The sequence below is a fragment of the Canis lupus genome, chromosome 38 (genome assembly GCF_048164855.1).
Source record: "Canis lupus baileyi chromosome 38, mCanLup2.hap1, whole genome shotgun sequence".
Classification (NCBI taxonomy): domain Eukaryota; kingdom Metazoa; phylum Chordata; class Mammalia; order Carnivora; family Canidae; genus Canis; species Canis lupus.
Window position 1 is genome coordinate 21602250 of NC_132875.1, and position 27592 is coordinate 21629841.

General features: G+C 49.1%; 1 protein-coding gene and 1 long non-coding RNA gene across 6 annotated transcripts; one reads left to right on the top strand and one right to left on the bottom strand.

Annotated features, from left to right (window-relative positions):
- Positions 1-1786: 1786 nt before the first annotated feature.
- Positions 1787-27592, top strand: RAB7B (RAB7B, member RAS oncogene family). Of its 5 annotated transcripts, XM_072815105.1 has the most exons (7): positions 1789-2019; positions 3252-3405; positions 9950-10018; positions 10405-10531; positions 11256-11471; positions 18812-18937; positions 25166-27592. In XM_072815105.1, exons 3-7 carry the CDS (start codon positions 9966-9968, stop codon positions 25244-25246), a joined length of 603 nt encoding a protein of 200 aa, XP_072671206.1. In that variant the 5' UTR covers positions 1789-2019; positions 3252-3405; positions 9950-9965; the 3' UTR covers positions 25247-27592. The 5 variants fall into 5 exon arrangements, with proteins under 5 accessions (XP_072671210.1, XP_072671206.1, XP_072671205.1 ...); XM_072815104.1 differs by lacking the exon at positions 3252-3405 and having other exon boundaries at positions 1790-2019; XM_072815106.1 differs by lacking the exons at positions 1789-2019; positions 3252-3405 and adding an exon at positions 9604-9684.
- Positions 18632-22972, bottom strand: LOC140627061 (uncharacterized). The gene is made up of 3 exons (XR_012026015.1): positions 22427-22972; positions 20994-21125; positions 18632-20528 (listed from the first exon to the last, which is right to left on the bottom strand). It is a non-coding gene; the product is annotated as an uncharacterized lncRNA (long non-coding RNA).

The following is a 27592-nucleotide window of genomic DNA, read 5'->3' on the forward strand; positions in this document are numbered from 1 at the left end:
CATCCTTCAAGCTCCAATTCAGATCCCTCCTTCCCACAAAGCCTTTTCCTCCTCCAAATCCTTTGAATCCCCACGCCTTGCATTTCTTATATCATTATTTGTACCGTGTCCTATTCTCACTGATTAAATGCAAGTATCTCTCTCTGTTCCCCAGAGGGCTGGACATACTCAGATTATTGGATGAATGCAGGTGGGAGGGAAAGAAGGAAGGAAGTTTAATGAATGCAGGGTCAGGGCCACCCCTGCAGGGAAGAGGCTGGTCGTGGTCTTCCTCTGGGGAATGTATCAGAGGAAGAGAAGGGAAGTTGCGGACCCTTGATCCATGTGGACAGAAGAAGCAGGAACTAACGCCTGAGGGTGGCTTTCAAAGGTGTTAAGGACAGTTCTGCAAACATCCCCTGAAAGTATAAGTTTCAGTCCTGTGTTCAGAGACTGTGAGGGCTGGGCGAAGGTAGGTCACTTCCCCTCCCCAAAAGCCCCCACAGCGGCAGACCCTGTGGCTGGTGACTTTACATGTTCTCTGCAAGAGGCTCAAACATGCCTCCAATGTTCTACAGAGGTCTATCCTCATTTTCTCTCTCTCTCTCTCTCTCTCTCTCTCTCTCTCAAAAATAAATAAAATCTTAAAAAAAAAAAGGAACAAATCAGATGTCATAAACCAGGGGTTATCCTAAGGGTGGACTGATGCACCCTTTCCCAAGCAAGCAAGATAGAATATTACGGGCGAATGTTCTCTGGAATAGCATGTCATGGGTAAACGGTCTCTGGAACTTTTCCAGCCAGGTGTCTCCTGCCCAATGCACACTTCAGGGAGGTCATCGTGCCCTCCCTCCAGGCATGGGTGCAAATTGGAACAAGGGCGTGAGCTTCAGCTGGAGCTTTTGTCCCACTGAAAACCCCTTACCAATGCCTGTACCTGGTATGGAGTGTGGCCCATTAGAGGTTCGAGGTGACTGGTCTGCCTTTGGGTAAGTAGAGTCCAGCTGACCAGACAGACACAGACAGAAGCAACGAGGCCAGAGACAGACAGTGAGGATCTTGAGACAAAGGGAGGGAAAAGCCCATCTTGGAAGGATGGAGGGCTGCATCAAATGTACTACAAGCCTTAAGGAGAGCCCTTGGGATCTGGTAACCCATTCTTTGGGCTTGTCTAAACTCACTTTATTCCCCTTTTATCTGCCAACCATAGTTTCTCAGGGCATGGTTCCAGGCAGCTCAAAGGGATACCAAACTGAGCCTCATGCTAACAGTACTGAAAATTACTGTAGTCTCTTAAGTACTTCAGGTGGAGCCACACATCTTCATCTGAGAGCCCAGGGAGAGATGTCAGGACTTGCCTCCCATCTCATAAGACTGGGGTGTGTGCGTGTGTGTGTGTGTGTGTGTATGTGCGCGCGCACGCACGGGTGCGGTGAGGGGGTGGCAGTGTCGTATGGTGTATGTACAGTATTAGGGTGAGAACAGGCGTGAGGATCAGAATGTCTTCCTGCTGGGCTGGTGGGGGGACCGAATCTACTGTCCATGTGAATCTAATACTTCGACAAACAAAAGGTCCCCTTCACTGGGTGACTTCTAACAGCCCCAGCAGAAAATTCCTAAAACCAGTCAGAGGCTCTGCATGGTGCTCCCAAACCTGCATGTTGCCTTGCAGACTCGAGCCACACAGTCCCATTCCTTGTCCCCACTCTCCCACCCCCCTCCCAGGGCCAGCATCCCTGTAAACCCCATTCTCATGGGGCCCACCCAGTCGAGTGAGCTCTGAAGCTGAGCTTCCCATTCCACCCCACCCCCTCCACCCACACAGCTGAGCTCACCCAGCCTGCCTCTTTTGCAACTTTCCCAAGTCTGTGCATGAAAGAGAGGAGGAAAACAGAAGGACGTTGCTTGGCATCGACAAACCGTTCTGATCCAAAGCCTTTTTCCTCTGAACGGCCTGAGACCTCTGCTCTAAGAGGAAACCCCCAGACTCAGAGAGCACGCCGCCTGCCCTCATTTGCCGGATGCTAGGCAGCCACAGCTGTAAGTGCCTTGGAAGTTTTTTTCGGTTCTTCTGTCTGTCCCAGAGACCCCAGAGGTACTGAGCTTTGGGGGTGGGAGAGAGGGAGTAGAGGCAAGGAATGCAAGGATAAGGCTTTGAATCTGACAGCTGCAGGGCTCAGATCCAACCTAAAGACCCCCCCATGCCAGAGAAACGTCTAGGGCATGGCAGGGAGCCAGGCAGAGAAGACTTCCCCGCCCAGCCCAGGGAGCTGGGGCCCGGCTCAGGGCTCTGCTCAGGCCATCAGCCTCAGCGGGAGGACATGGCCGGCTGGCTCAGCAGAGAGGGTACAGCCAGCTCCCTGGGTCACCTTGCCACATCGACAGGGCGCCTTCTTGGGTGGAAGCTGTTGGCCAAAGGGTCTCATTGGGGAAGGAGGAACTCCTAGAACAGGAAAGTGTCCCTCTTGTTCTAAATCATAAACATGTCTCCTGGCACGGCTCTCCAATCCTAGGCAAGCAATGAACAGAATTGGACAGATGTGAGTTAGTCTCAGTTTGCCACTAACCAGTTCTTGACTCAGGAATCCAATGAACTATGATGGCATTTTGTAAACAGCTAAGTGCCCTATTAATGCAATTGCTAGGCATTGTGCATTAATGAAAATAATTCATTTGAGCTTGTCAATTGATGTCCCACCACACAAGTCCCATAGAGATAGAAACTTGTCTGTATCCTCAGATCTACACAGTGCTAATGCATAGTAGGCACATAGTACATGTGCTGGGTGAATGGGCAGCTGGATGGACAGATGAATGGATGGATAAATGGAAGGATAACGAGGGGCACCTGGGTGGCCTAGTAGTTGTCTGCCTTTGGAAGGTTACATGGACAGGTAGACAGGTGGGTGAATAGATAACTGGATGAACAGATGAGGATGGATGAATGAATGACTATTGAAGATTTAATATTAGCCTCATGAGCCAGGCTCTATGGAGGGATAGAGAAGTGGGAGGAGTGTCCTGTCCTCTGAGCACTGATAGTCTACTTAAGGAGACAGGACTAATACTTCCAAAGAACTTCAAGAACAAGAGCGAACATGGAGCCTTCTGAAACCAGGGCCCTGGGTGCTCTTCCTGGAGGGAGCAGGTCTGGACCTGCTGGGATTTAGAAGGCGGAAGAGTGAGCATCCCCGCAAGGCTTTGTGCTTTATAGATAGCTTCCTTTCAAAGACAAACTTTGTTCCCATGATTATAAATCCCATTATTTTTAGGGTGGATATATTTGTCATTTTCTAAGACGTGGAGCAGGAAGGGGAGACACTGAAAGCTGGGTATTTAGTAGACCGCCTGCTTCAGCCCTCTCATCTGCCCCTGCTCACTGGCCTCCTGATCAGCAGAAAGAACACTTCACCCAACACCACTGAGGTGGGAAATGGTACCTGGGTCCTGGTTGGGGCCAGTGGGGTAGGGAGAGAAGGGGAGTGGGGAGGGGAAAGCAGAGCAGATCCAAAAGTTCTTATAAGACTGGCCCTACGCCCTAAGGCTGTGGGGGGGAGGAGGCATCAACTCAGTCTCTCTTACTCCCCAGGGACTGAGCTATACAGTAGCTTTGGTGGGTGGGCAGGGCTCCAGGCTTAGAAGGACTGCCAGGGAGAGGGGACTTAGTCACATGCCATGGAGAGTGAGTGGCCTGTTAATTCTGCTCTGGGTGGACCTGCACTGGCTGAAGGTAGGGCCCTGCCTTCCAAGCCTGCTTTTCTCTGTTATTTAACAGTAGAAGGTGATGACTCAGTCTAGCCTCTAGGACGATGCCCTAGTTTGAAGCCTCTGAGGTAGCTGAGTGGGAGGAGGCTTGAAAGGACAGCTATTGCCAAATTCCAGCCAAGGGCTGAGGCCAGAGGACATAGGAAAGGACTTCAGCCACCATTTGAAATCTGCATATGCCTCCTTGTTAGCCCAGCCAGTGTCTACCTCCCTGCCACCTTTCCTCACCAGTGACACTGTCCCGATCACCCTCTTGTTGCTGCTAGTTATCCTGGGTCCAAGGATCAGGCTATTTTAAATAGCAAGCTCAGCAAATTCTGCCCTTCTGAGCATGGGGTAGGGGATCTGCAGGAGCAGGATACTTTAAGGGCACATCCAGGGGAAGGGGATTGGGGGAGGGGGTGGAGAGGGAACTCAGAGTCAAGGCCAAAGTGAGTCACAAGGGTGTGGAAAAGAAAAGACAGTAAACTTCAGAAGGCCTGGCATGTGGCAGAAGAATTGAGCCTGTTTTATGTGGCCCCAGGAGAAATCCACCGCTAGAGGAGGGAAGAAACTCTGTGGGGACAGGTCTAGCTCCATCTTTCTATGAATGGGGTCGAGATGGCTCAAGCACTGGGTGGGGGATTGGACTGGATCATCTTGGAGGTTCCTCCTACAGTGTGCTGGAGCAGGCTCCACACCAGTAGATTTAAATCAGACATGGTGGGAGCGTCTACACCACAGAAAGTGGTCGGTACCACAAATCAGGTCCTTGCCCCCCCCCCCCCCAACGCAATTGTTAACCATTTATCTGGGTTTTCCCCGACTGGGGGAACCTGTTGTCCTATAAGAAATGACACATGTTACCCTGCAGAATAAGCCACAGCCATGACAATGTCTGTTTTACCCATGAGAGAACAAACTTACTAAGGTCAGGCAATCCACCCAAGGTCATGAATATATGGAGGCACGATAGAACTCTGACTCCAAACCTTATGATCAGTCCCCGCTACTAGGTCACCTCCCTCTCCTGCCCCAGACGCAAAGTGATTTGTCTTGTCAGGAAGTCACACTCAGATGACTTTGGGCTGCCACTCGTCCCTGTGTTCTTTTTAAAGAAATTTTGAGGTTTTACGTTTGATATTATTTAATTAGAGTAACAACTGAGCCTCATGTAACAAATTTTAGAACAAGACATATGTAAAATAAAACAATAGCTCCTAGCTTCTAGTTTACCTTTCGCTGCCTCCTATTAATCATTTAGTGTGTATCTCTCCACAGCTTCCTGTGTCTACAGGGCAAGCACAAACATAATATTAAGTGTATGGTCAACACATGGGAGGTTTTTATACAATCAAGATTATGTCATACAAAATGTTCAGGGATGTTCTTTTTCACTTCAATTGTTACCATATTTTTCTTCCTCATTACTTCACTCTTTTTAAAATTGTCAGTATTCCAAACTCTGAACAGATTATAATTTATGCAGAGAATCTCTGATGGATGGATACTAGGTCACAACAGTGTTCTCCAGCAATCATCTTTATACAAAGGGGTATTTGAACATAGGCGTATTTTCTGTAGGACAAATTCCTAAAATTAGAAGCTAGGGTATTAAATTCTGATATTGTGGGCAGCCCCGGTGGCGCAGTGGTTTAGCGCCGCCTGCAGCCTGGGGTGTGATCCTGGAGGCCCGGGATTGAGTCCCACATCCGGCTTCCTGCATGGGGCCTGCTTCTCCCTCTGCCTGTGTCTCTGCCTCTCTCCTCGCTCTCCCTGAATGAATAAATAAATAAATCTTTAAAAAAAAATTCTGATATTGTCAAATTTCCCTCCAAAAAAGGCCATGCTATTCATAGCGTTTCAGTGATATGCAACAGTACTTCCCCTATAAATTTGCCGACACTTAATGATACCACCAATCTTTTTAATTTTTGCCACTCTCTAGAGAGAGAAAAAAAGATATTTTTCAATTTTGTATATCTCTAAAAATTACTAAGTTTCAGTATCCTTTCAAAGCTTACTACTTATCATTCATAAGACTTCTGTTGGTTACTTACTCATATTCCTTCCCACTTTTATGTTGTATATTATCTTCTGCTATTTGTACAGCGCTTCCCAGGTAGTGGATATTGACTCTCTGTTATATGTACACACTGTCTGCCTCCCCTGCTCTCACCCCAAATTCCCCTTCGTAAGCACACAAGCTCCACTGAAGGTTCCAAATCCATACCACCCAACACCCGAGCCTTGCTGACAGGGGCACCAAGTGGCAGGTATGTGATCCTTGTTCTAGTTTTATGGAAGACAGTAGAATAAGCAGGTAAGAGTATGGTCTGTGGAGTTGGGCCTGGATTCAAATCCCAGCTCCCAAACCAGGCCCTACCTATAGGCTGTGCTTTTATTTTTTTTTAGGCTGTGCTTTTAGAGAAAATCTACTTCACATCTCTAAACATCTGTTTCTTCAGTGGTGAAATAAAGACCAGTAGTGTCAGCCCCCACAGGTTCCTTCCCTGTGTTAATAATAGTCATAAAAGAGCTAATATTTTTTGAACCTTTAATTTGGGCTAGCAAATGTATTATAATAATGTATTATACATATTATAATGTATTCATTCATTTAACCTCAAAATGATGTACAAATTCACAAAGTCCTCTGCATAGTGCCTGGCGAACTATAGTGTGAGGCCTAGATAACTCCAGCATGGCAGCGTGGCTCTATCATGGTGCGTGAACACACTCCCTTCCAAGTAAACATGCCAAGTCTTGACGCTGGTGGTTAATCCTCTTACAACAGCTCTTGTTCCGAAGACCCATTCCCTCGGCTCCCATTTGTACCTCTTGTCACTTTGGCTGCTTTTCTCTCCATCTCCTCCAACTCTGCTAGGGTTTTGTTGGGGCTCACCAAACCTGAGTCCAGTGCCCCAGATCCTATGCACACAGATTCTATTGGTCCAGACTCAGGAGATCAGGAGGCAGCATGGCAGAGCAGCCTTCTCTGGCCTCCAATTCAAACCCTAGTTCACTTACTATCTGTATGGCCTTGGATGAGATATGAGTGACTTAGCTTCTCTGAGTCTCAGGTACTCAACTCATAGGATAATTGGGAGGATTCCCTAGGTTCTAAGAGAATACAAAGTTGCCTCTGGGGTGGCCTGGGGGGCTAGTTCCTTTCCCACTTGTCCCTGCCTCCCTTTGGTACCGACTCCCTTTCCAAGGCACTTCATTAACTTTTGAGGCTAAGTTAACATGTTGTATCAAAGGCTTTAAGGAAGAACACACCATGGCTCCCACTCCTCTTCTGGGGTTGTAGCTGATGCTTGGAGACGTGGTGCCTTTCAGAAACTTCTGAACCATTTCTCCCTTGGGTGGTTTCCCTGTGGGCAGTGTTACCCATTTCAAAATGCCAGCCCTGGCTAATACACCTTGAATTATCTTCCTCTGCTTGCTTGGAGCACAGGGAATGTTTGCTGAATGAAAGAATGAATCAATGGACAGTATCCTTGGTCTGATCCTCATGACCCGTCTTAAAACTTGGTTCTTCTGGGGCTCCTGGGTGGCTCAGTGGTTGAGCATCTGCCTTTGGCTCAGGTCATGGGATAAAGTTCCACACTGGGCTCCCCACAGGGAGCCTGCTTCTCTCTCTGCCTATATCTCTGCCTCTTTCTGTGTGTCTCTCATGAATAGATAAATAAAATCTTTAAAAAAACAAAACAAAACAAAACCCTTCCTTCTTCTCCCGGCTTTCTTTCTTTCTTTCTTTTTAAATATTTATTTATTTATTTATTTATTTATTTACTCATGAGAGACACAGAGAGAGAGAGGCAGAGACACAGGTAGAGGGAGAAGCAGGCTCCATGCAGGGAGATGGACGTGGGATTTCTCCAGAATCGCGCCCTGGGCTGAAAGCGGTGCTAAACCACTGAGCCACCTGGGCTGCCCATTCTCCCAGCTTTCTTATCTCCATACCTTTAGCCTCACCCTTCCTTGAAGCAAACCATCCACCTTCTCCATTCACTGTTCCCAGGGTTTTGTTTACTATGTCCCCTCCCTCTGAAATATCACTCCCTAACCACAAATCTTGTTTCTTCAGGGCCCAGTTGGATTGCTCGCTTCTTTCCCTGCCCCCAAACCCCCATAGCGCTCTCTCTGTGCCTCTGTTGGGATGCTTTACAGTTTCTCTCTGGTGTAATCACTCAGCCCTGAGCTTTCTCCCGTGATGACTCCCTGGTAGGATTTCCGATTTGTTCCATCTTTATGCTCGTCCCTGCATCTACTGCAGGGCTTTGCAATGCAAGAGATAGGTAGGTATTTTTGGAATGACTGTCATGCATCACCAAGAAGACCTGTTGCCCACCATGCCAATCCAGCCCTCCTAGGTTATGGCAGAAGGTCCAGTGACACCAACTCAAGCTCCTGAGACAAGCAGCTCTGAGCAGAGCCTCAAACCACCCCTGGGCCATGACGTGGCTCATGGAGAGGCACAAACAGCCCTAGCTAGGCCTCTGAGGACTTTTGATTTCACTTTGTGCTAACTAGGCACCCTCAGGCAAGCCTCTTGTGGCCAGTGAGTTACAGCTCCAGTAGATAAAGCATATTTCAACCAGAAGGGACCTTGAGTCAATTGGGGCCCAACTTTTTCATTTTCTAGTCGGAAAGCCAAGGCTCAGAAAGGGGAAGTAATTGGCCCAATGCCCTACAGTGCCAAAGTGAGAGAACTAGAACCAAGATCTCAGGACATCCAATTTAGAGCTCTTTCCAAGTACCAGGGGAAAGTCAAGCTGGCTCTTTTGAACACCTAAGCCAGGCAGAGTCAGATCAAGGTTTTCTCAGTATGCCTACCTAGTACATCCAAGGATAGAAGATTCAGGAGTTGAGAATTGTATATACATATGTGTGCATGTAAGAGTAGAACCCAAAGAGCCAGTTAAGCAAGCCCTCTGTGACAGTTTTGCTTTAGCTTGTTAAAAAATAAAAATAATTAATATGTATATGTATATATAAAATGCACACATGAACATATGTGTATTTCTCTCATAGGAGCAATTCCTGTTTGATATGTTTGTTATTTTAAAAATGAAACATACTAAAAAGCACAGAAAACATGATAAATTGTGTAATCTCCTACCACCCAGAATTAACCACTTAAATTTGTTGTATATTTCGCTCTTAACATTTTTGTATGCAAGTAGGAACTCATGTTCATATCTGGGGTGGTATCATATACACAGTTTAGTGTCTTCTGTCTTTCATTTAGACCCTATAAGGGGCACCTGGGTGGCTCAGTCAGTTAAGCGTCCACATTTGGCTCAGGTCATGATCCCTGAATCCTAGGATCAAGCCCTGAGCAGAGAGCCTGCTTTTCCCTCTCCCTCTGCCCCTCCCCCTGCTCATACTCTCTCTATATATAATAATAAATAAGATCCTTAAAAAAATCTTTAGAGCCTATGGCATAAGCATTTTCCCACATTAAAATAATATTCTCGAAAATTCCATGCTAATAGTTCATTGCATGCCATGATTTATTAAACCACTTCTTTGTTATTAGATATTTATAAATAATACTAAAAAAGAACATTCTTGAACAAAAATCTTTGCCTTCATTTCAGATTATTTCCTTAGGACAAATTCCTAGAAGTGGAAGGCAGGAACATTTTTAAGGTTGTCAATACTTGCTGCCAAGTGGCTTTCCAGAAACATGTACCAATTATACCCGCCACCAGCTGCATTGGAGAAGAGCCTTTTGATTCTGTGATTGCAGCAACACCTCGAGCTGGGGGAGGGGCACTGTCCCATCCAAAGCCTCTCTCTCTGGCAGTCCTGACAATGGACCCCTTGTCCTGCCCCCATCCCCTCTTCCCACACCGCCTTCCATCCCTGGCTCCAGGCTTGACTGTCCTCAAGGCCTCTGTTCAGTCCAGTCCGGTCTTCTTGGCGCTCCAGGCTGCCTCCAAGAGCAGGGTTGGTAAAGCTGAAGGGTGAGAGATGTGCCTGTCCTGTGAGGCTATCACACTTCCAGCCTTGGGGAGGTCCCAAGAGGAAGTTGCAGGGGTAGGGGTGGGTTAGGGTTGCTGATTATCCTTCTCTTTTGGAGAACAACCCCACCTGAGTCCTGGGCCCAGAGCAGGGATCTGCACATCAAGGAAGGGAAGGTAGAGGCCAGCTTCAACAACGATGGCTGCAAGGGACTCTGGGCAGCATGCAAATGACATCCATTTCCCTACAGGCTCTGAAGCCCCTCCATGAATCCCAGGAAGAAGGTGGACCTGAAGCTCATCATCATTGGAGCCCTGGGGTAAGCCAAAATCAACTCAGGGTGTGGGGGTTGGGAAGCAGCCCCTACCCAAGGGCAGGGAGACCTCCTGAATATTTCTTACCTACCATGGGTTCCTTTCTGATTCAGCATAGCACCAGGGAGGCCATCCCACCCCAAGGAAGAGAACTCAAATGGGCAAAAGAGCCTGAGAGTAGGGCCACTTGGTTTCTGGTTTATTTGGATGGGTCTGTACTTTTAGAGTCCATTTCCTAAACCCTTCTGCTCACTGGAGTCCTTGGACTGAAAATGTCAGAAATTCAGAATCTTGGAGAGATGGCAACAAGAGGGGCAAGGCAAGATTCTGAGAATGGTATAGGTGTGTGTATGTATGTGTTGTTCACACATGTCTGGGGTTTTTTCCTCAGCGTAGGAAAGACCTCCCTCCTCCACCAATATGTGCACAAGACATTTTATGAGGACTACCAGACCACACTGGGGGCCAGCATTCTCTCCAAAATTATCATACTGGATGACACAACTTTGAAGCTACAGGTGAGCAGCCCTGCCTTTCCCTCTTCAGCATGCATACCTGAAAATCATCCCACACCCCCTAGATAGCCACTCACATAGCCGTGTGCACAAGGAGCTACAAAGGTTTAGAACAGCTGAGTTCAACAAACTTCAACTCATGAACCGGATGTGGTCCACCACCTGTTTTTATAAGTAACATTTTATTGGAACCCAGCCATGTCCACTGTTAGTTATGGTCTATGGCTGCTTTCACACTACAACAGCAGAATTGAGTAGTTGCAACAGATAGTATGGTCTGCAAAGCCTAAAATATTTACTATGTGTCCCTTTAAGAAAAAAAATTGCTGATCCCTGGTCTGGGGGGAGAAAAAAAAGGACAAATCCAGGGGTTGGGAGGCCCCACTCCCTAGCCTCAGGTTCACTGGAAATTTTGGTAAGTGGCCTTAAACAAGTCACTCCCAAGGCCCAAATCTGTCAGATAAGAATAACTGTGCCTGTCCTGATGACCCAGGAGAAAAATGAGAACTCAGATGTGAAAGCATTCTTGGGATGCTAACGGATAGTGCAAAGATGCTATACATGGGTGACAGGGTTAAGATGCCCGTGTGTAAAAGGACCACAAGCACCTGTTCCAGGGCTGTCTGCTTCCTACCCAGAAAAGGAAAGTTTGACATCAAATAACCCAGTTGGGCCTACCTCCAGGCCCTCATCACAGCCCTATGTGGCGGCTACTCTTTCCTTCCAGATCTGGGACACAGGCGGACAGGAGAGGTTCCGCTCCATGGTGTCCACATTCTACAAAGGCTCCGATGGGTGCATCCTTGCTTTTGATGTCACTGACCTAGAGTCTTTTGAAGCACTGGATACCTGGAGGGGTGATGTTCTGGCCAAAACGATTCCAATGGAAACATCCTACCCCATGGTGGTGCTGGGAAACAAGATCGATCTCGCAGACCGGCAGGTACCATCCATATTTCATTCATTCACCAAACATTGTGTGAGCATCTAGTACATGCCAGGCCCTGTGGTAGGTCCCACACATGTAGAACTGAATCAGACATAGTCCTTACCTTAAGAATCTTGACGTCTCCTAGTGGGTATGGATACTTTAAACAATGATTATGATAAATACAATGATAGAGATATACCTTGGATATTTAGGAACCACTGTGAAAGGGCGTTTACTCAAGCCCAGAATATAGAAAGGGCTTCTAGGAGAGGTAGTTTCCAGTCTGAAGAAACAGCATGAGCAAAGGCAAGAAATAGCACGATGCGAGCTGAGAAGTGAAAGCAATTTTGTTTAGAAACAGGGAATGGAAGAATTAAAGCATCAGAGGTAAGCAGGTGGAATTTGAATTAACATCTAGAACAGTATTTCTACCCAGGGTCAGACAGGGAATTGCAGTTATAAATTCTTGAATCTATAAATTTTCTGGGAGAGTAGTCAAATATATTTTTATTAGCATAAGAGTATTCCAGATCATCTGGCTAACCGCAGGACACTTGGTCTGCTCCATGGCTACAACGACCGCATTTATGTAGGTGTTTACTGCTATAGTGGAATTGATTAGAGCTCTTTCCTTATTGCTTACTAAAGAGTAAATAATAGAGGTAGACTTAATTTGTAAAAGATACTCTTGTGCCAAGTGAAGTTTAAATGACACCAAAAAGAGCCATTTGAACAAGGTTTTCAAATAGAGAAAAGAAATGAAGAACTGCCATCATATTTGAGCTATGTTTTCACACTAGTTCAAATGGAGAAAAGGAAAGAACCGAGGCATTTTTAAAATGATGGATAAAAAAATAAAATAAAAAAAAATAAAATGATGGATAGATGCATGGATGGATGGGTGGACAGACAGACAGATGGACAGGTTGGATGGATGGATGGATGCATGTATGCATGGATGGATGATGGTGCTTCCAATGAAGCTACCACCATCATTAAGAAGAGCCTTTAGATGTGCTTGAGATTTTTAGGTGACTTTAGATGTGCTGAGTTTAAGGAACTTGTAGTACAACTAATTACAGATGACCATGGGCTGTGGAACATACAAGAATAAAACTTCAAAGGTGATGCTTGTGCTGGAAACAGAAATCTAGGCATCATCAATTCTATGGTCACTTCAGGTCGCAAATTTAGCGTCAATTCTCTAACATCCAGTCTCAGATAATAATCAAAGTCCTAAGTTCATTAAAGGGCAAGGTATCTCCCTTTCATTTTCCCACTATAGGTGAGACACTGTGGTCTAGGCGGGGGAGGAATGGTCCTTTGCCTCTTGTTGCTAACTTTATGTGTCCACACTTTTTGCCCTTCTCCGGGTAATTCTGGTTTCAAACTCTGTCAGAAATGAAGCAAGAAGAGGGAGAAGAAGTCAGGTTAGCAGGAAAATCCTGTTTGATGGGTACTGTCACAAGATAGTTTGTATTCTCTGGCCCCAGCAGCTGTTTCAAGTGGTCTCTCCCATGGGTCACCTTTGGGTCCTTAAGAAGCCTTCACTGAGAGCATTTAACTGTACCTCCTAAGACGAGTGTCTCACATTTTCCTCCTCTGTCTCCTCATCTCCTGATTTTTCATCCTCCACCCAACTGGGGGCACCACATCCTGTAGGCAGTCTTCCTAATGGGGTTTACAACAGCTCCAGGCTGGCTAGCTCTCTCTGTAGAGCCACCTCCTTCACAAGGCTCACCCACAAATCCTGCCTCCCTGTAGGAGCAAGCACAATTCGTTCACACAGAGTCTGTTCTCTATCTGCCCTGTTGCCTTTTGCCTTAGCTCCCTTGGGTGCATGTCAGGCACCTGTCCACTGTATCCACCGAACTCCAGGGGTCGTATGTTAAGCTTTTCAAGTGGCCTCCTAGAAGCCTTCTTTTAGCTAGAGGTGAGCTTTACCTAGTCTCCCTCTTGCGAGAAGGGAAGATGTATACCCAAAACACAACTCTCTCCAAAGAAATCCTTTCTAATCTTCCTTTCAATCTTTTTATATCCATGTTGTGGGTTTTAGAGTCACCTAACAATTTCTGGGTCATGAAGCTTTGGAAACATGTGAGATCCCAGGGTGATCTGTCTCCCAACCTACTTTATATCTGACATCTATCAGATTGCAGCACCTTTACAGAAACTTCCATTTTAACATCCTGTTTCATGAGTCTGTAGGTCATAGGATGGGAAGTTGAGAGAGTCCAAGGCTGAGAGTCTGATTTTTTCTCACTGAAATCAGAGGCACCATCTTCTGTTGAGCAGGAGGAGGAAGGGAACCAAGTAGAAGTCTCAGGAATCGTGGTGAAGCTTTGCCAGTTATTTTGGAGAAAGTCAAGGACAAAGATTAGAACTAGTGGGTGACACTAGGGGCTCAGTGAAAAAAAGGAGACCAGGAATTAGAGCTGGCATCTGGGCTGGGTTTTTCTCCAGCAGCCACTTGTGGGTTGAGAGCCAGGAATGAGGGACCTGGGACTCAGGTGTTTCCAGACAAGAACAGCTGCAGAGTTGAAGTGTGGGGACCCTGACAAGCCACCAAGGAAAGAGAGACGAGGGGAGGTGTGAAGGAGCAGGCAGCTCCAGTGTCCAAGGTGGAAGGGATGAGGCAGAAGGAAGTTGAGAGGAAGGAGACTGTATCACAGAATGGGAGGCCAGATTCAATATTTGATGGAGGTCCTGGTCAGGCCCCAGGAAGAAAAGGCTGAAGTGGAGAGAAGATGCGTTCTGTTGGAGGCACAGGAATCGGGAGGCTGCTCTGAGAGATGGGGGCGGAGGGGCCAGGATGGAAACAGGAAGGATGGAAAGAGCAGGCGATGCCTGGGAGGGGTGGAGGGGTCCATCCAGGCCTTAGGAGAGGAGACTTGCTCTGCGGAGAGAGGAAGAAGAGAGATTTGGAAGAGGCGGAGAGGCCCCAGGCAAGGCCACCCCATCCCTGGGACCTGTGGCTGCGGGTAGGGAGATGGGCCCCTGCCCAGGCCCGCAGGGGGCACGGGGAGCCTAGGAAAAGCTGGGGCTCCACCGAGACAGGGAGGTGAGAGCGGCCCGGGGGAGGGGGGGCAAGGGGAACCCATCTCCCCACAGGCAGGCCCGGGGAGGGGCCCGTGGGGCAGGCAGAGTGGGCGGGAGTGGGGAGGAGGAACCGGGAGCCCAAAGAGGCGAGGCTGCGGGGCGCTGCCCCAGGGTCCCCGGTCCCAGCCCAGGGGTTGGGGAGCAGCGGAGGCAGCTGAGAGACCTGCTCTGCCCCCCCCCCCACCCAGGCAGCCTCCTCCCGGCTCTCCCGCAGGCTCCAGCGACCTCGGCGACCTCCCGGGGGCCAGGGAGTCCCACACAGACCTCCGAGGGGCCTGGGGAGCACGGGGCGAGCCTCCTCCTACATGGAAGCCTCCCTCTTACTTTCTCCAAGGGATGGGCTGAGACAACATAGGAGCTTTTCTCACTTAATAAAAAGGAAATTACTGTTTAAAACTTTATGGCTAGAGTTAGGATGAGGAAAAAGTCTGGAGGTGGTTGGGAGTGATACCGATCCACACCCAAGGACGGGACTGTGCCCAATGCCACTGAACTGTGCGCTTAAGTATAGGTAAAATGGTACCTCTTATGTTTATGTATATGTTACCACAATAAAACAAAATACGTATGTATGCATGCATTATATATATATGGATAAATATATCACATGATTGATTTTTTTGATTGCTGACTTTTTAAAAAAAATCCCTATTCTTTCTATAGAAGGAAATAGTGGAAAAATATTAGTTTGATAGAAAGAACAGCTCTGCTAGCACCCATTCTACAAAGAATTCATTCACAAGAATGTGAATTCTTTGCTTTATGCTCAGGTAGGCAATTTCTGACTCATCACTGATCCATAACGTGGGAATTGTATTTTCTGAAAATATCCTCTGTTATTTTTGGTAGTGCTCTAAGATGTATGTGACACACTCATTTTGATTTTAATTTTATACAATTGGTCCTTTAAAATGAATATGAGCTGGAAAGGCATCATATGTAAAATTATGCAAACCGAGCTAGTTTTGTCAAATGTTTGGCCTCTAAGAAGTAATCAAAATTATAACAGAAGGAAAATGTTAATAGTATATACATACTGCCAACCAAAAGCAAAAGTAACCAAAGTAATGCTTTCAAAACTTCCTTATTTCCCAAGTCCCCACATACTACACTCTGAGTTGATTTCCACAGTCAGAGCCTAAAGGATAAAGAACTATTATTTTATAAATAAATAAAAGACAAGGCAATTTAAACAATCATGAAACTGTAACAAGAACTGGAAGTGGATAGTGAAAGGCGCTGGCTGGGTGGCTTTCTTCCCAGGCAGGCCGGTTGAGGTGGAGTGGGGAGGAGGAGGGGTACAAAAAAAAGTTAATTTGCAACATAATCTCAACTGACAATTTGAAGTGTGTATTTAACCACTTCGTATAAACGCTACAGAGAAAGATCAAGGGCAAATGAGATAAAACGTCTGTCACAACCAGGCACCAGACAGGTCCTGTCACTGTCCAGTGGGAGAGAAGGGAGCCGAGACCAGCAGGTTGCTGCTGCAGGCTTGTCTTCCCAGCTCTGTTGCTGGGTTCCTTGGTCACTAATGGGGCTTCTGCTTCTCACGCCATGAAATATAAAGAATATCTCTACATCCTGGAGAAGCAGAGGCCTTGACTTCTTTTCACTTGACTTCAGTTTTTACTGCAACTCCTGCATGTCGCTGCTCTTTTCAGTCAAATGCTCATCACCTGGTGGGGGCAGAGGGATGGGGGTGGATAGAAAAAGGAAAGCACTATAGGAAGTGTAAGTCTGGTCCTTACACTTGAGGACTTTTTTTTGTTTTAAGATTTTATTTATTTACTCATTAGAGACACACAGAGACGTAGAGGGAGAAGCAGGCTCCCTGTGAGGAGACTGGTGTGGAACTCGATCCCAGGACCCTGGGATCACGACCTGAGCCAAAGACAGATGCTCAACCACTGAGCCACCCAGATGCCCCACACTTAAAGATTTTTGAAAGATAGGAAGCCCTTTGCATTTCTAAGGCACCACCCAGGTACAATGTGTTAGTTTCTAATGCTTATTTATTTGTGGTTACTGGTAAGGACAAGACAAATCACCAGCCACCCTTGACCCTTCCTCCAAAGAGTTTAGAATGTTCCTGAACTGTGAGGCTTCTTGGTTGCTCACCAGGCCTTGGGCATCTGAGCTCCACGAAAGGAAGCTGTCCTGGACAGTTCCTGGGCCCTTCCCATATAGGCAAGAGGGTCTAGGAGATCAGAGGCCAAGACCAAAGCCTGGGGTCCCCCCAAAAAAGCCTGGGCATGCAGTGTGGAGGTGTCTGCTAGCCCCCCAAAGGACAGGCTGCTTAGCTGACCCCAGGCTGCACCCTCTAGTCTCAAGTGGAGAGCCTCCCAATGCCGCCGCAATGCTGGTGTCAGCAGAGGCATTGGGGGAAACAGCTGTGACCCCCTGGTATTGCCGTCACTCTTGAGACCAGGGAAGCAGGAACCAAAGAGACAAGGGCCAGTGATGCTTCCTTTAATCCTTTAATCCAGATGAGACAGTCATTCCTAGAACCTGCAAGAGTGAGGGAGGCAGTCTCTGATAACCGCCCCCCCCACCCCGCCGCCCGGCCCCGGCCACTCTGTCTTCTGGGAGAGAAACAGTGTCCTTTCTCCGTGATAAAAACCCCGGCTCCCTTAAGTAAAACGAAATCATGGTTATAAAGTACCAAGCACAGCAAATGTTCAATATGGAGCCATTTCCTCCTCCCTGAATTAATTAATTAGGCATTAAATTAAATGGCTCCAATTGTCTTTGGAAGTAACTCACCGGGCTGCCAGGCACTTTCCAAACCAACATGCTCAAACTCTGATCTGCCGTTTGCAGTGAGATAGAGATGTCCTCATTCCACCTGTACCTAGTGGCCCATGGTGCCAGGCCAAGAGCTGAGCTCAAGGAGCTGATGGTCTAGTGGGAGAGGCAGAAGGGACACAGTCCTCCTGCGGTGCCCTGAAGAGGGCAGCTCCGATGCCACCAGGCCCTGAGCTGGGCTCCGTTCAGCTCTGCATTCTTTTTTTTTTTTTTTTTTAAAGACTATTTATTTATTCGTGAGAGACACAGAGAGAGGCAGAGGCACAGGAAGAGAGAGAAGCAGGCTCCTCGCAGGGAGCCCGATGCGGGACTCGATTCCGGGACCCCAGGATCACACCCTGGGCTGAAGGCAGATGCTCAACCGCTGAGCCTCCCAGGGATCCCCAGCTCCGCCTTCTCAGCTGTGTGATCTGAGGCAGGTCGCTAAACCCCTCTGAGCCTCGGTGTTCTTATCTATAAAGTGGAGCTAATAAGACCCCCCCCACGGGGTCTTTGGCAGGACTGCTTGAGCTAATACGACAAGCTATCTACCATGGTATCGGTCCCCTAGAAGTAGCTCATCAACAGTTCCCAGGACTCTGCCCTGGGGAAAAAGGGTTAGCAAGGACCTGAGTCGCTGCTCAGCAACAGAGCTCCCGGGCCCAGGCCCTAGCCAGCTCTGGGGACAGAAGTCCTCCACCCCTGCTCGTGGCCATCATGTTCATCTCCTTTTGGAGGGACTGATGAAGACGCCAATGGCAGAGGGGCGCCTAATGTGGGCCTTAGGAAAGCAGCATAGTTCAGCGGGCTCTAATTCTGCCAAGTTGTGTTCAAGTCCGCTCAACCCCACACTCTGAGCACAGTCCTCAGCTTCCCCATTTGGAAAATGGAGCTAACAATAAGCAGCTCGGAGATTTATGTTTTTTATTTTTTAATTTTTATTTATTTATGATAGTCACAGAGAGAGAGAGAGGCAGAGACATAGGCAGAGGGAGAAGCAGGCTCCAGGCACCCGGAGCCCGACGTGGGATTCGATCCCAGGTCTCCAGGATCACGCCCTGGGCCAAAGGCAGGTGCCAAACCACTGCGCCACCCAGGGATCCCTCGGAGATTTATGTTAAGAAAGAATGTGTGGGGATGCCTGGGTAGCCCAGCGGTTTAGCACCACCTTTGGCCCAGGGCCTGATCCTGGAGACCCGGGATCGAGTCCCACATCGGGCTCCCTGCAAGGAGCCTGCTTCTCCCTCTGCCTGTGTCTCTGCCTCTCTCTCTCTCTCTATCTCTCATGAATATATAAATAAAATCTTAAAAAAAAAAAAAACAAGAAAGAAAGAATGTGTGTAACACATGGAAGGTTCTTGATAAATGGGAGTACTGGTGGGGATGGTGGGAGGTGACAGTGGGCAATATGATGAGGGTGGGGATGGTAGCAGCAATGATTCAGGGACAGTCTTCCTTTCATTCAGGTGCCTCAGGAGGTAGCTCAAGGCTGGTGTAAAGAGAAGGATATTCCCTACTTTGAAGTCAGTGCCAAGAACGACATCAATGTGGTACAAGCCTTTGAGATGCTGGCCAGTCGGGCTCTGTCCAGGGTGAGTGACTATGGTGGCAGCACCTGCCAGGGCCTGTCTCCGGGGATGGGAAGCTCAGGAGCTTCCAGAGAAGAACACACTGGGCACAGACAGGGGTGTGGGTAGGACAGGATTGTTCATTGTCTTAATCAGTTCCTAAGTGGGCCCAGCAGTACCCCGACTCTGAGCCCCAGGGTCCCGGAAGTATAAAGCTACCTTGGAGTACATAGCTGGTGGCCTCACGGTCTGGCTGATTCTAAAACATACAGTTTCTGCACCTCACCTCTGGACATTCTCATGTAGTAGGGGTCTGAGAAATGATGATCTAGTTCAATCCGGACTGGTAGGAGAGAAGCTCCACAGTGCCACGCATTTGTCCAGGTGGGAGATCAAGCCTGCGGGGGTTGCTGACACCCTCCTGTCAAACATATGTGTGGACTCCCCGTGGTTAGTGTGTCGTCTGTGCTGGGCAGTGTGCAGGGCTCGGGGCCCCTTGCCCTCCTGAGACAGTCTGATAGGCCCACATGTGGTCACAGTCCAGGTGTAAGGTGGGGAAGGATTCAGTGGGGGGCCCCAGAAGGGGGCACACAACCCAACTGTGAGGGAGGAGAGAGGGGAAGAGGGGAAGGTCAGTGAAGGCTGCCCGGAAGCAGGAGCAGGGTTTTCATCCTTTTCTGATAGGGAGTCTAGAAACTCAGAAGAGGGTTCATGAGTGATTAGCACAGGGAAGGGATCAGCTTGGCTCATCATTCTGCCACATTTAATCAGGGTGGGCTTCCCAGAAGAGGGGAGAAGCTCATTGTGGCAGTGACTTTGAATTGAGGAAAGGGGCATTGGGAGGTCGAGGGTTCCTCTATGGGGAAGTGCCTGCCCTCATCCTGGTGACCAGCTTCCCGGCCTGGTGCTGCCAGCTGCCCTGGAGAGAAGCCCTCCCACCAGGGAGGGGGCGGGGAGAAGCCCCAAGCGTGCCATCCACACATCTCAGAGCCTTCATCTCACGGTGTGCCCCCACAGACTATTTTTACGCTTCCCCTCCGGCCGCTGTCTCGTGTTAGGGGGAAGCTGGGGGTGTCCGTCTGTAGCACATGATCAAGGGGTGTGGCTTAAATGACACAGCCTGCAACGTTGGCTCTTAAGCCACAGATGGCCCTGCTCACGTCATTCCCCAGAAAGCTGAGGAATGTTATTTGACCTTGTATGGTGATGTGGGTTAAACGATCCTCCACAAACACGGTATAGTCATTGCCAAATGCTTAGTCACGGGGAAGCCTCACCAGCCCAGAGCCAGTGTCTGCATGTGGTCAGCATCCATCCTTTCTGAAGAAGGAGTGTCTTTCACTCTTAAAGTTACATCTTCCTTGCTGCGCCAACTTTCTGAAGCTTTTCTGCTGGTTTTGTCATCGTTGTTGTTGTTTTAATATCTGACTTGGCAAAAGAATAGCTTAGCAATGGCAGGTCTGGTGTCAATGGTGGAAATCTACTGATGAGAAGTTTGCAAGTCACAGGTAGGGTGTCCACAGTCATACAGGCCTGCATTTGAATCCTGCCCTCGTGCTTTCAAGTGGACTCCTGGGCAAAATGTTGTGACTCCTCTGAGTCTCGGTTTCCTCATCTGTAAAATGGAAATAATGCAATCCCATAAGCATTTATTGAGTTGTCAGGCTAGGGCTGGAGATACGGCCCTTGGTGACTCTAAGGTCAGGTAGAGAAGGAAGGCATTCACAAACAAGCTGTCATAGAGGTAAGTGCCCCAGACGGAGCAAGGTCAAGGCAGGGAGATGACTCAGTCGTGGCTGGTGGTGAGGGTGGGTGAGGATGCTACCCAGAGAAGTGGCGTGTGACCTGGGTGTTGAAAGACAATCCGCAGTTTGCAGGTGGACATGGGAGGAGGGAGGGTGGGCGCAGGATTAGGACAGAGAGAAGGGCATGGCCAGAGGCCCGGGCACCAATCCATGGGCTCATGTAAGGAACCAGCTGTGGGTCCATCTGTAGAAGGAAAGGCGGCATGAAGAGAAGCAGGGGTGTAGGGTGAGTGAGGGAGCCCACAAGGTCAACAGCGCAGATCATGAGCACCTACCAGGACTTGGACTTCATGCTGCAGGTGCATGTTGTCCAGAAGGTGCTGCTGGACCCGAGGCACACGGGGGCTCACCAGGCACCTTGACGCCCCACAGGGCGTGCCTTTTACTCAGAAACTTGAAGGAGAAATCTTTTCACATAAAACAAAACAAACATAATTACTAGAGCATAGGATGTAAAATTCTCACAGATTTTTAAAGCGAAACTAGAGTATGCACATCTCTATTTTAAAGTCAGACAAGTTTTCAACACATTTTCTACAAAGGCCTTTCCTTGCTTCCCAGGGAGGTAGTCAGAATGTTTGAGAAGGAGATGTGAGGGTGGCAATGGGAGGGAAGCCTCAGGCTGGGGTGAGAGGAGCTGGGGCTCCAAAGCCCAGTAGATCTGAGTTTAAATCTTGGCTCAACCTCTTGCTCACTGTGTGTCTTAAAGCAACTCATGCAGCCTCCCTAAGCCACCACTTCCCTCTCTTTAAAGTACAAATAAAAGTATCTTCCTACTGGGGTTGTTGCAAGGGCCGAATAAAGCAACTCACCATACAGAGAAGGCATTAAACAAAAGATAACTTTTTAAAGAATTTTATTTAAATTCAATTTGCAACATACAGTATAACACCCAGTGCTCATCTCGTCATGTGCCCTCCTTAGTGCCCATCCCCTAGTTACCCCATCCCCCACCCACCTCCCCTTCTGGAACCCTGTTTTAAAACAGGAGCTATGTATAAGGGTTTCCGGCAGGGAGTTGCCCGCTTCATGGGGGATGAGCCCAAGGGGTGGTTGAGAAGATACTGCAGTGGTCCAAGCAGGACAGAATGGAAATGCCAGGACAGGGTGGATTAAACACTCAGGAGAGAGAACCTTAGGGGTTGATGACGGTCAAATGTAGGAAAGAAGGAATCAGGAGCTGTTTAGGTCAATGACTGGGTTCCCAGCTTGGCGATCAGAGGCATGATTGAGTAGAATGCTAGGGACCCAGCCACAGAAGAGAGGAGAAAGCAGGGGCATCACAAGAGGAGAGGGCAATGCAGTCCATCGGGGCACATGACATTCATGATTCCTCGAAACGTCCGAGTTGTGCATGAACGCTGGTTGGAAAGAGTGATTTGTGAGTTCAGCACCAGAATAGGTACTCCGCCAGCATTTCAGTAGGAAAGATGTAGGATACTTAGTTATTCCAAACTATGACTAAGAATGCCGTCATGGTCAGAGAAGGGACACCACCTGCTTAAGGGGATTTGGGACGAAGAGATTTTGCTCTTGCCAAGTTGGCACTACCATCCCTGCTGGGACTGGTCAGGCCTGAGCCCCGTGACCTGCCTTGACGCATGGAGGCCCGGTTCCTTTGAAGCTAACTGGAGACAGACATGAGGGCCATGCCCAGGAGGGGAGCAGGCTGGCTGGCTAGCAGGTAAGCTTGGTGAAACTATAGGACCTTTTTGAGGTCCTCCAGATGCAGGATGGAAAGGTAGGGCCACTGAGGTGACCAGGCTGGAAGGGACAGACCGGCACAGTCACATCTCTTAGGTGCATTAAGGTACGTGCATGAGGATTCAGTGTGACTTTACAGCTCAATTCGCACGTTGCCGTTGCCGTTGCTGAAGGGACAGGGGCCCAGAGAAAAGAATTACGCAGGAGACGTAACTGTGTCCTTCTGGTTACTTGAAAGTTTGGTGTGAGCGAGATGATGCTATTATGAGCTGAAATGATGTCACAAATGGGAAGCACTCCGGTGACTTGGACCTGTGGAGGTGTGACTATTATTGGGTGAAGAAAGCTGGTGTGAAGACCTCAGGCTTTGCCAAGGCAACAAATGAGGAAGTTTCTCAAACCTTCCGGAGAGACAGCATTCCATTTGAATCTAGAATAAAATGCAAGGGAGCTTGGAAAGCCCAGCAGCTCCTCGGGGCATTCTAAATCTCCTTCCTGAAGGCTGGCATTGTAGACAGTGGCACAGGTTTCTGTTCATGAGGGCCTCTAGGGTCCCAGCTGGGTCTCAGGTGGACATGAGGGTGGGACACGCTCGGGGGGGGGGGGGTAAAGAATCCATAGGCCCTGCTTCCTGGGTCCAAAGGTCCGATTAGGAAAGTTCCAGACCCCAGGGAGGCACCCAGAAAATACCGAACAATAAGAGAATCCTTCTAAATCCTTCCAGGGAGAGATGGATCGCTCAGTGTAAAGGGGAACTTAGCCAGTGATGCTCCACTCTTCCTCACTGGGAGGTTTAGAAATGTCAGAATTTTACCTACTTTCGCTCCATGGAGGGAGAGGGCCCCGCACACAGCAGAAGGGGCTAGCTGGAGGACTGGACGTGTCCGGGGCTGCAGAGGCTGGAGCCGACACGCCAGGCCTGGGCAGTGCTGGGGATAAAGAGCCACTCGGCCCTATTTTCTCTTCTCAGATACCTTGGGTGGGACTCCACTCTCTCAGGGTGAGAGCTAGGGAAGCCCTGGGGTGCCCCGGGTTGAGTTTGTCAGCAACAGGCTTGGATCCTCCCCAGCAGAGGAGGAGATCCATCTGGAGTGTGGGGACATCTCCAGAGAGACAGAGCATTGGCCGAGCATACACTGTCCCCCTCTCCCCCCCATACTAATCATTCCTGTTAAAATAATAGTTATTATTTTATATATATAAATTCTAATAACTCTAAATAATTTGGCTAGGGCTGCTTAAGGCCCATCACCCAGGCTAAGATACTGGGGCTCTCAAAAAACAAACTAGATGGCAAAGAGCTTTATCCCAGCCCAGTATCACGAACTCCGCATGGCAGGCTAGATGACCACTCAGTCTGGGGGTGGCAGTGAGTCATGGGACATGGGAAGACCGTCTCATGTATCTCGGGAGCCACCATCATCAGAATGAAGCAAGTGGGGCCTGACACCATCCCTTGGGACCCAGGGCCATCGCCTGAAGGGCCGTGACATTCCCCAGTGGTGGAGGGTGCTGCTCAGGTCCACACCCAGGTAGTGAGAGGCACTCACACGCACACACACAATACAGTTGTGCGGGGCATGGATGTCTGAGCCTGGTGACTGGTGAAAGCCTGGCAGAGTAAAGAGATGGGGTCCCTCTAGGAAGAGACCCTTTAATGTGGTATATGTACAATGGAATATTCCTCAGCCATCAGAAAGGACAGATACCCACCATTCACTTCGACGTGGATGGAACTGGAGGGCATTATGCTGAGTGAAATAAGTCAATCGGAGAAGGACAAGCATCGTATGGTTTCACTCATATGGTATGTGGAATATAAGAAATAGAGAAAGGGATTATAAGGGAAGGAGGGGAAACTGAGTGAGGAAAAATTAGGGGAGGAAGACAAACCATGAGAGACTCCTAACTCTGGGAAATGAACAAAGGGTTACAGAAGGGGAGGTGGGTGAGGGGATGGGGTGATTGGGTGATGGGCACTAAAGAGGGCAGGTGATGTAATGAGCACTGGCTGTTACACTATATATTGGTAAATCAGATTTAAATAAATTTTTTTTTAAAAGAAGAAGGCTTTTAGCCCTAGAATTCATCTCCTGGAGGAAGGGCCTGCTTGCCCCTCACCCTGCCCTCACCCCTGAGCCAAGCAGGGGTGGGTCCTGGGAGGGAAGTTGTCAGCTGGATGGGGAGAGGCTTTCTCTGGGTGTTGTTGGGACACAAGTGTTTGGGAGAGTGGGCAGAGAAGCAAATAGACCCAGTGGAAACGCCGAGTCTACTTTAGGGAGGACAGAGGCTGTGGGAAGGGTTGAGGATTGACTGGGTTTCTCTAGGTGCCAAGGTGGTGAGTAGGGGAGGCTAGGGGGTGGACATGCCAAGAGAAGGTGGGGGTGTGGAGGGTGTTTGTGGGGAGAGGCCTCCAGCAGAAATAAGGGGTGGGTTGTCCTCATCTCTGCCTGAGGTCAAATGTCACCTCCATTACTCCCTCTGGAGAATGGAAGGCTATGGGACCAAGGCCACCCCACTGGTCCAGGCTCCTGGGAAGAAGCTGGAGGGGGTGGTGAGGAAAGAAGAGGGTGGGGAAGACAAGTGCCCACGCCCCCATCCCACCCCCCGGGCCTCAGCTTCCTAACAGGGCAATAGGGAAGGAATAAAAAGCCTGACCACCAGCAGCCAGTAAGCAACAGAAAGAAGGTAAGGCTCTTTGCCTTTCAGGATGTCAACTCTGATTTCTTTTTCCCTTCCCCAGTATCAAAGCATCTTGGAGAATTACCTCACAGACTCCATCAAGCTCTCACCAGAAGACCAGTCTAGGAGTCGGTGTTGCTAATCATCCAGACTCCCGCCCTGATGCTCCGACGAAGCCCCTGGGGCCTGGGCATCCAGGCCCCCACCAGCCCCCTGCCCACTCAAGCTCAGCCCAAGCAGCCGAGGCTCTGCAGCCAGAGCCCTTGATCCCCTCGCATCTGCGCTGGGTCCAGACCAGAGTACAGCCCCTGCCTCGGGCTGAGCCCAGTGAGGATGGGGCTGGGCCCCCAGAGCCCCTGCCTGAACCCAGAGTGTCACAGCCGAATCTTGGCCCTGGAGGAGTCACAGTCCCCTCACTGGCTCCAGCCTTCCTGCTCCCCCCGCCCCCAAACACACTCCTGCTCCAGAATGCACATCTCACAGGCGGACAGGCCGGAGTCTGGACTCTGGAGTCCTACTGTCCTCTCCTGTGTACAGGTGGGCCTTCCTTGCCCATGCCACCACACACCTGCAAAGCCACAGCACAGCTGGGACAAGGGCACAGCTCAGGCTATCTTGGTGACTAGGCCAGGAAGTGAGGGCCTAGGTCTCATGTGAGGGCCTGCCTCAACCCCTGGTGGCCACTCTTCAGGCCTGGAACACTGCTCTGCTCCCTCCAGGACATAGGAAAATGCCCAGGAAAAGGCACCAAGGACCGGTTCATTCATCTCTGCTAGACACTCAGACAACTCCTCTAAATCTCTCTGAGCCTTGGCTTGCTCGTCTGTCAAATGGGGGTGGTGCGTGCCCTGCCCACATCAGACTCTATGATTCTGAGGACCAGAAGCTCCGCTTAAATCTCAGTTGCTCTTGTTGATACGCATTTATTTATTCCTTCAGCAAGTATGGTTGAGGATCTACTCTGTACCATGCATTGAGGTCCGGGGACAAATGAAACCAACAAGGACCTGCTCTCCTGGACCTGACATTCTGATAAGGTAGAGAAGCAGTACACACAGAATTTAAACAGATATTTTCCAAGAGTAGATAAGTGCTTGAACAAAGCAAGCAAGGTATTGGAATAGAAAAGGACAGGAACTGAGGTTGGTGCTATTTCAGACAAAATGGTCCTGGAGGGCTTCCCTGAGGAGGTATCCTTCGGCCCAGGACTAGAGAATGAACAGCTGACTGCCACTGGAGACAGAGCATTCCAGGGAGACGGCACAGCAGGAGCCAAGGCCCTGAGGTGAGGACAAGCTTGATGTGTTCCAAGAGCAGCGAAAGGACATTCACTGACCTGAAGACTCAAAGCTGGTGTCCCCAAGACGAGCAAAGGAGACTCCGCCCCCGGGTGGCTCCTTGATCTTCTGGTGATTGGCCTCCAGAGGGCAGCAGTGTCCTTCCCTTGCAGGCTGAGTGGCCAGTGGCCGCTGCAGGACACCTGAAAGGGAGGCTTTTCTCTCTGTGCTCATCCTCAAAGCTTGTTCTCAGGCTGTGGGATTGCTTAAGCCGGTGAGATTCGTGGGGCAGGAGAATACCAATTTCTTAAACCTAGTAAGAAATGGGCAAAAAACTGAAACATTAATGATTCAGGCAAGAAATCCTTATCAGTGACAAATACTAGAATGAGAGACCTGGGAAACTCATGGGCTCCCTGTCCATGCAGACTCTTCTGGCATAGACAGCATGGACAGGGCCCAGCCTGAAGGGGGTGGACGAGATGACCACTCAGAGGCTACCAGGCCGCATCATGCCCACCATGGAAGTCTCCTGTCTACACAGAGGTATCCTGCCCTGAGCTCCAAGCAGAGCTGGAATGTTAGGGTAGGACTTCTGATGTCATCTGACTCTGAAGATCCTCCCAGAGGTAGGGAATCCTGGGAGGGGAGGGGTCAGCAGGAGAGTTTGGGGAGCCTCATCTCCCCCACCCAGCTGTGGAGGAAGGACAGGCTTGTCCTGGGCAGCGGCATGGATCTGGCATATGAGCAGGTGGCGGGGAGCAAGCCACTGTCTCTGTGTCCATGGAGTGGCATTCTGCATGTCACACAGGCTCTCCTGGGAGTTCGTCAGACTGTGGATGGGATGTGTGGTGTCAGGTGTGTATCCACAGCAGCTCGTGCACCGCAGTGGACATATGAATGTTTCTAAGTGCATGCAACAAATAATAAATGTGTCCTTCTTTATTTTTTTCCTTTTTGGTATTTTGTTATTAGGTTTAAAAAGCAAACAGAGGCACCTGGGTGGCTCAGTCAGTGAACTGTCAGCCTTTAGCTCAGGTCATAATCCTGGGGTCCTGGGATGGAGCCCCACGTTATGCTCCTGGCTTAGCAGGCAACCTGCTTCTCCTTCTCCCTCTGCCTGCAGCTCCTCCTGGCTTGTACACTCTCTCTCTCTCTCAAATAAATAAATGAAATCTTTAAAAAAAAACAATAAAATAAAGCAAAAAACA

Excerpts from the sequence above, each read along its gene's own strand:
- RAB7B (XM_072815105.1), top strand. The coding sequence starts at position 9,966 with ATGAATCCCAGGAAGAAGGTGGACCTGAAGCTCATCATCATTGGAGCC. Across the intron at positions 10,019-10,404 it reads ATCATCATTGGAGCCCTGGG|CGTAGGAAAGACCTCCCTCC; the intron begins GTAAGCCAAAAT and ends TTTTTTCCTCAG. Across the intron at positions 11,472-18,811 it reads TCGATCTCGCAGACCGGCAG|GTGCCTCAGGAGGTAGCTCA; the intron begins GTACCATCCATA and ends CCTTTCATTCAG.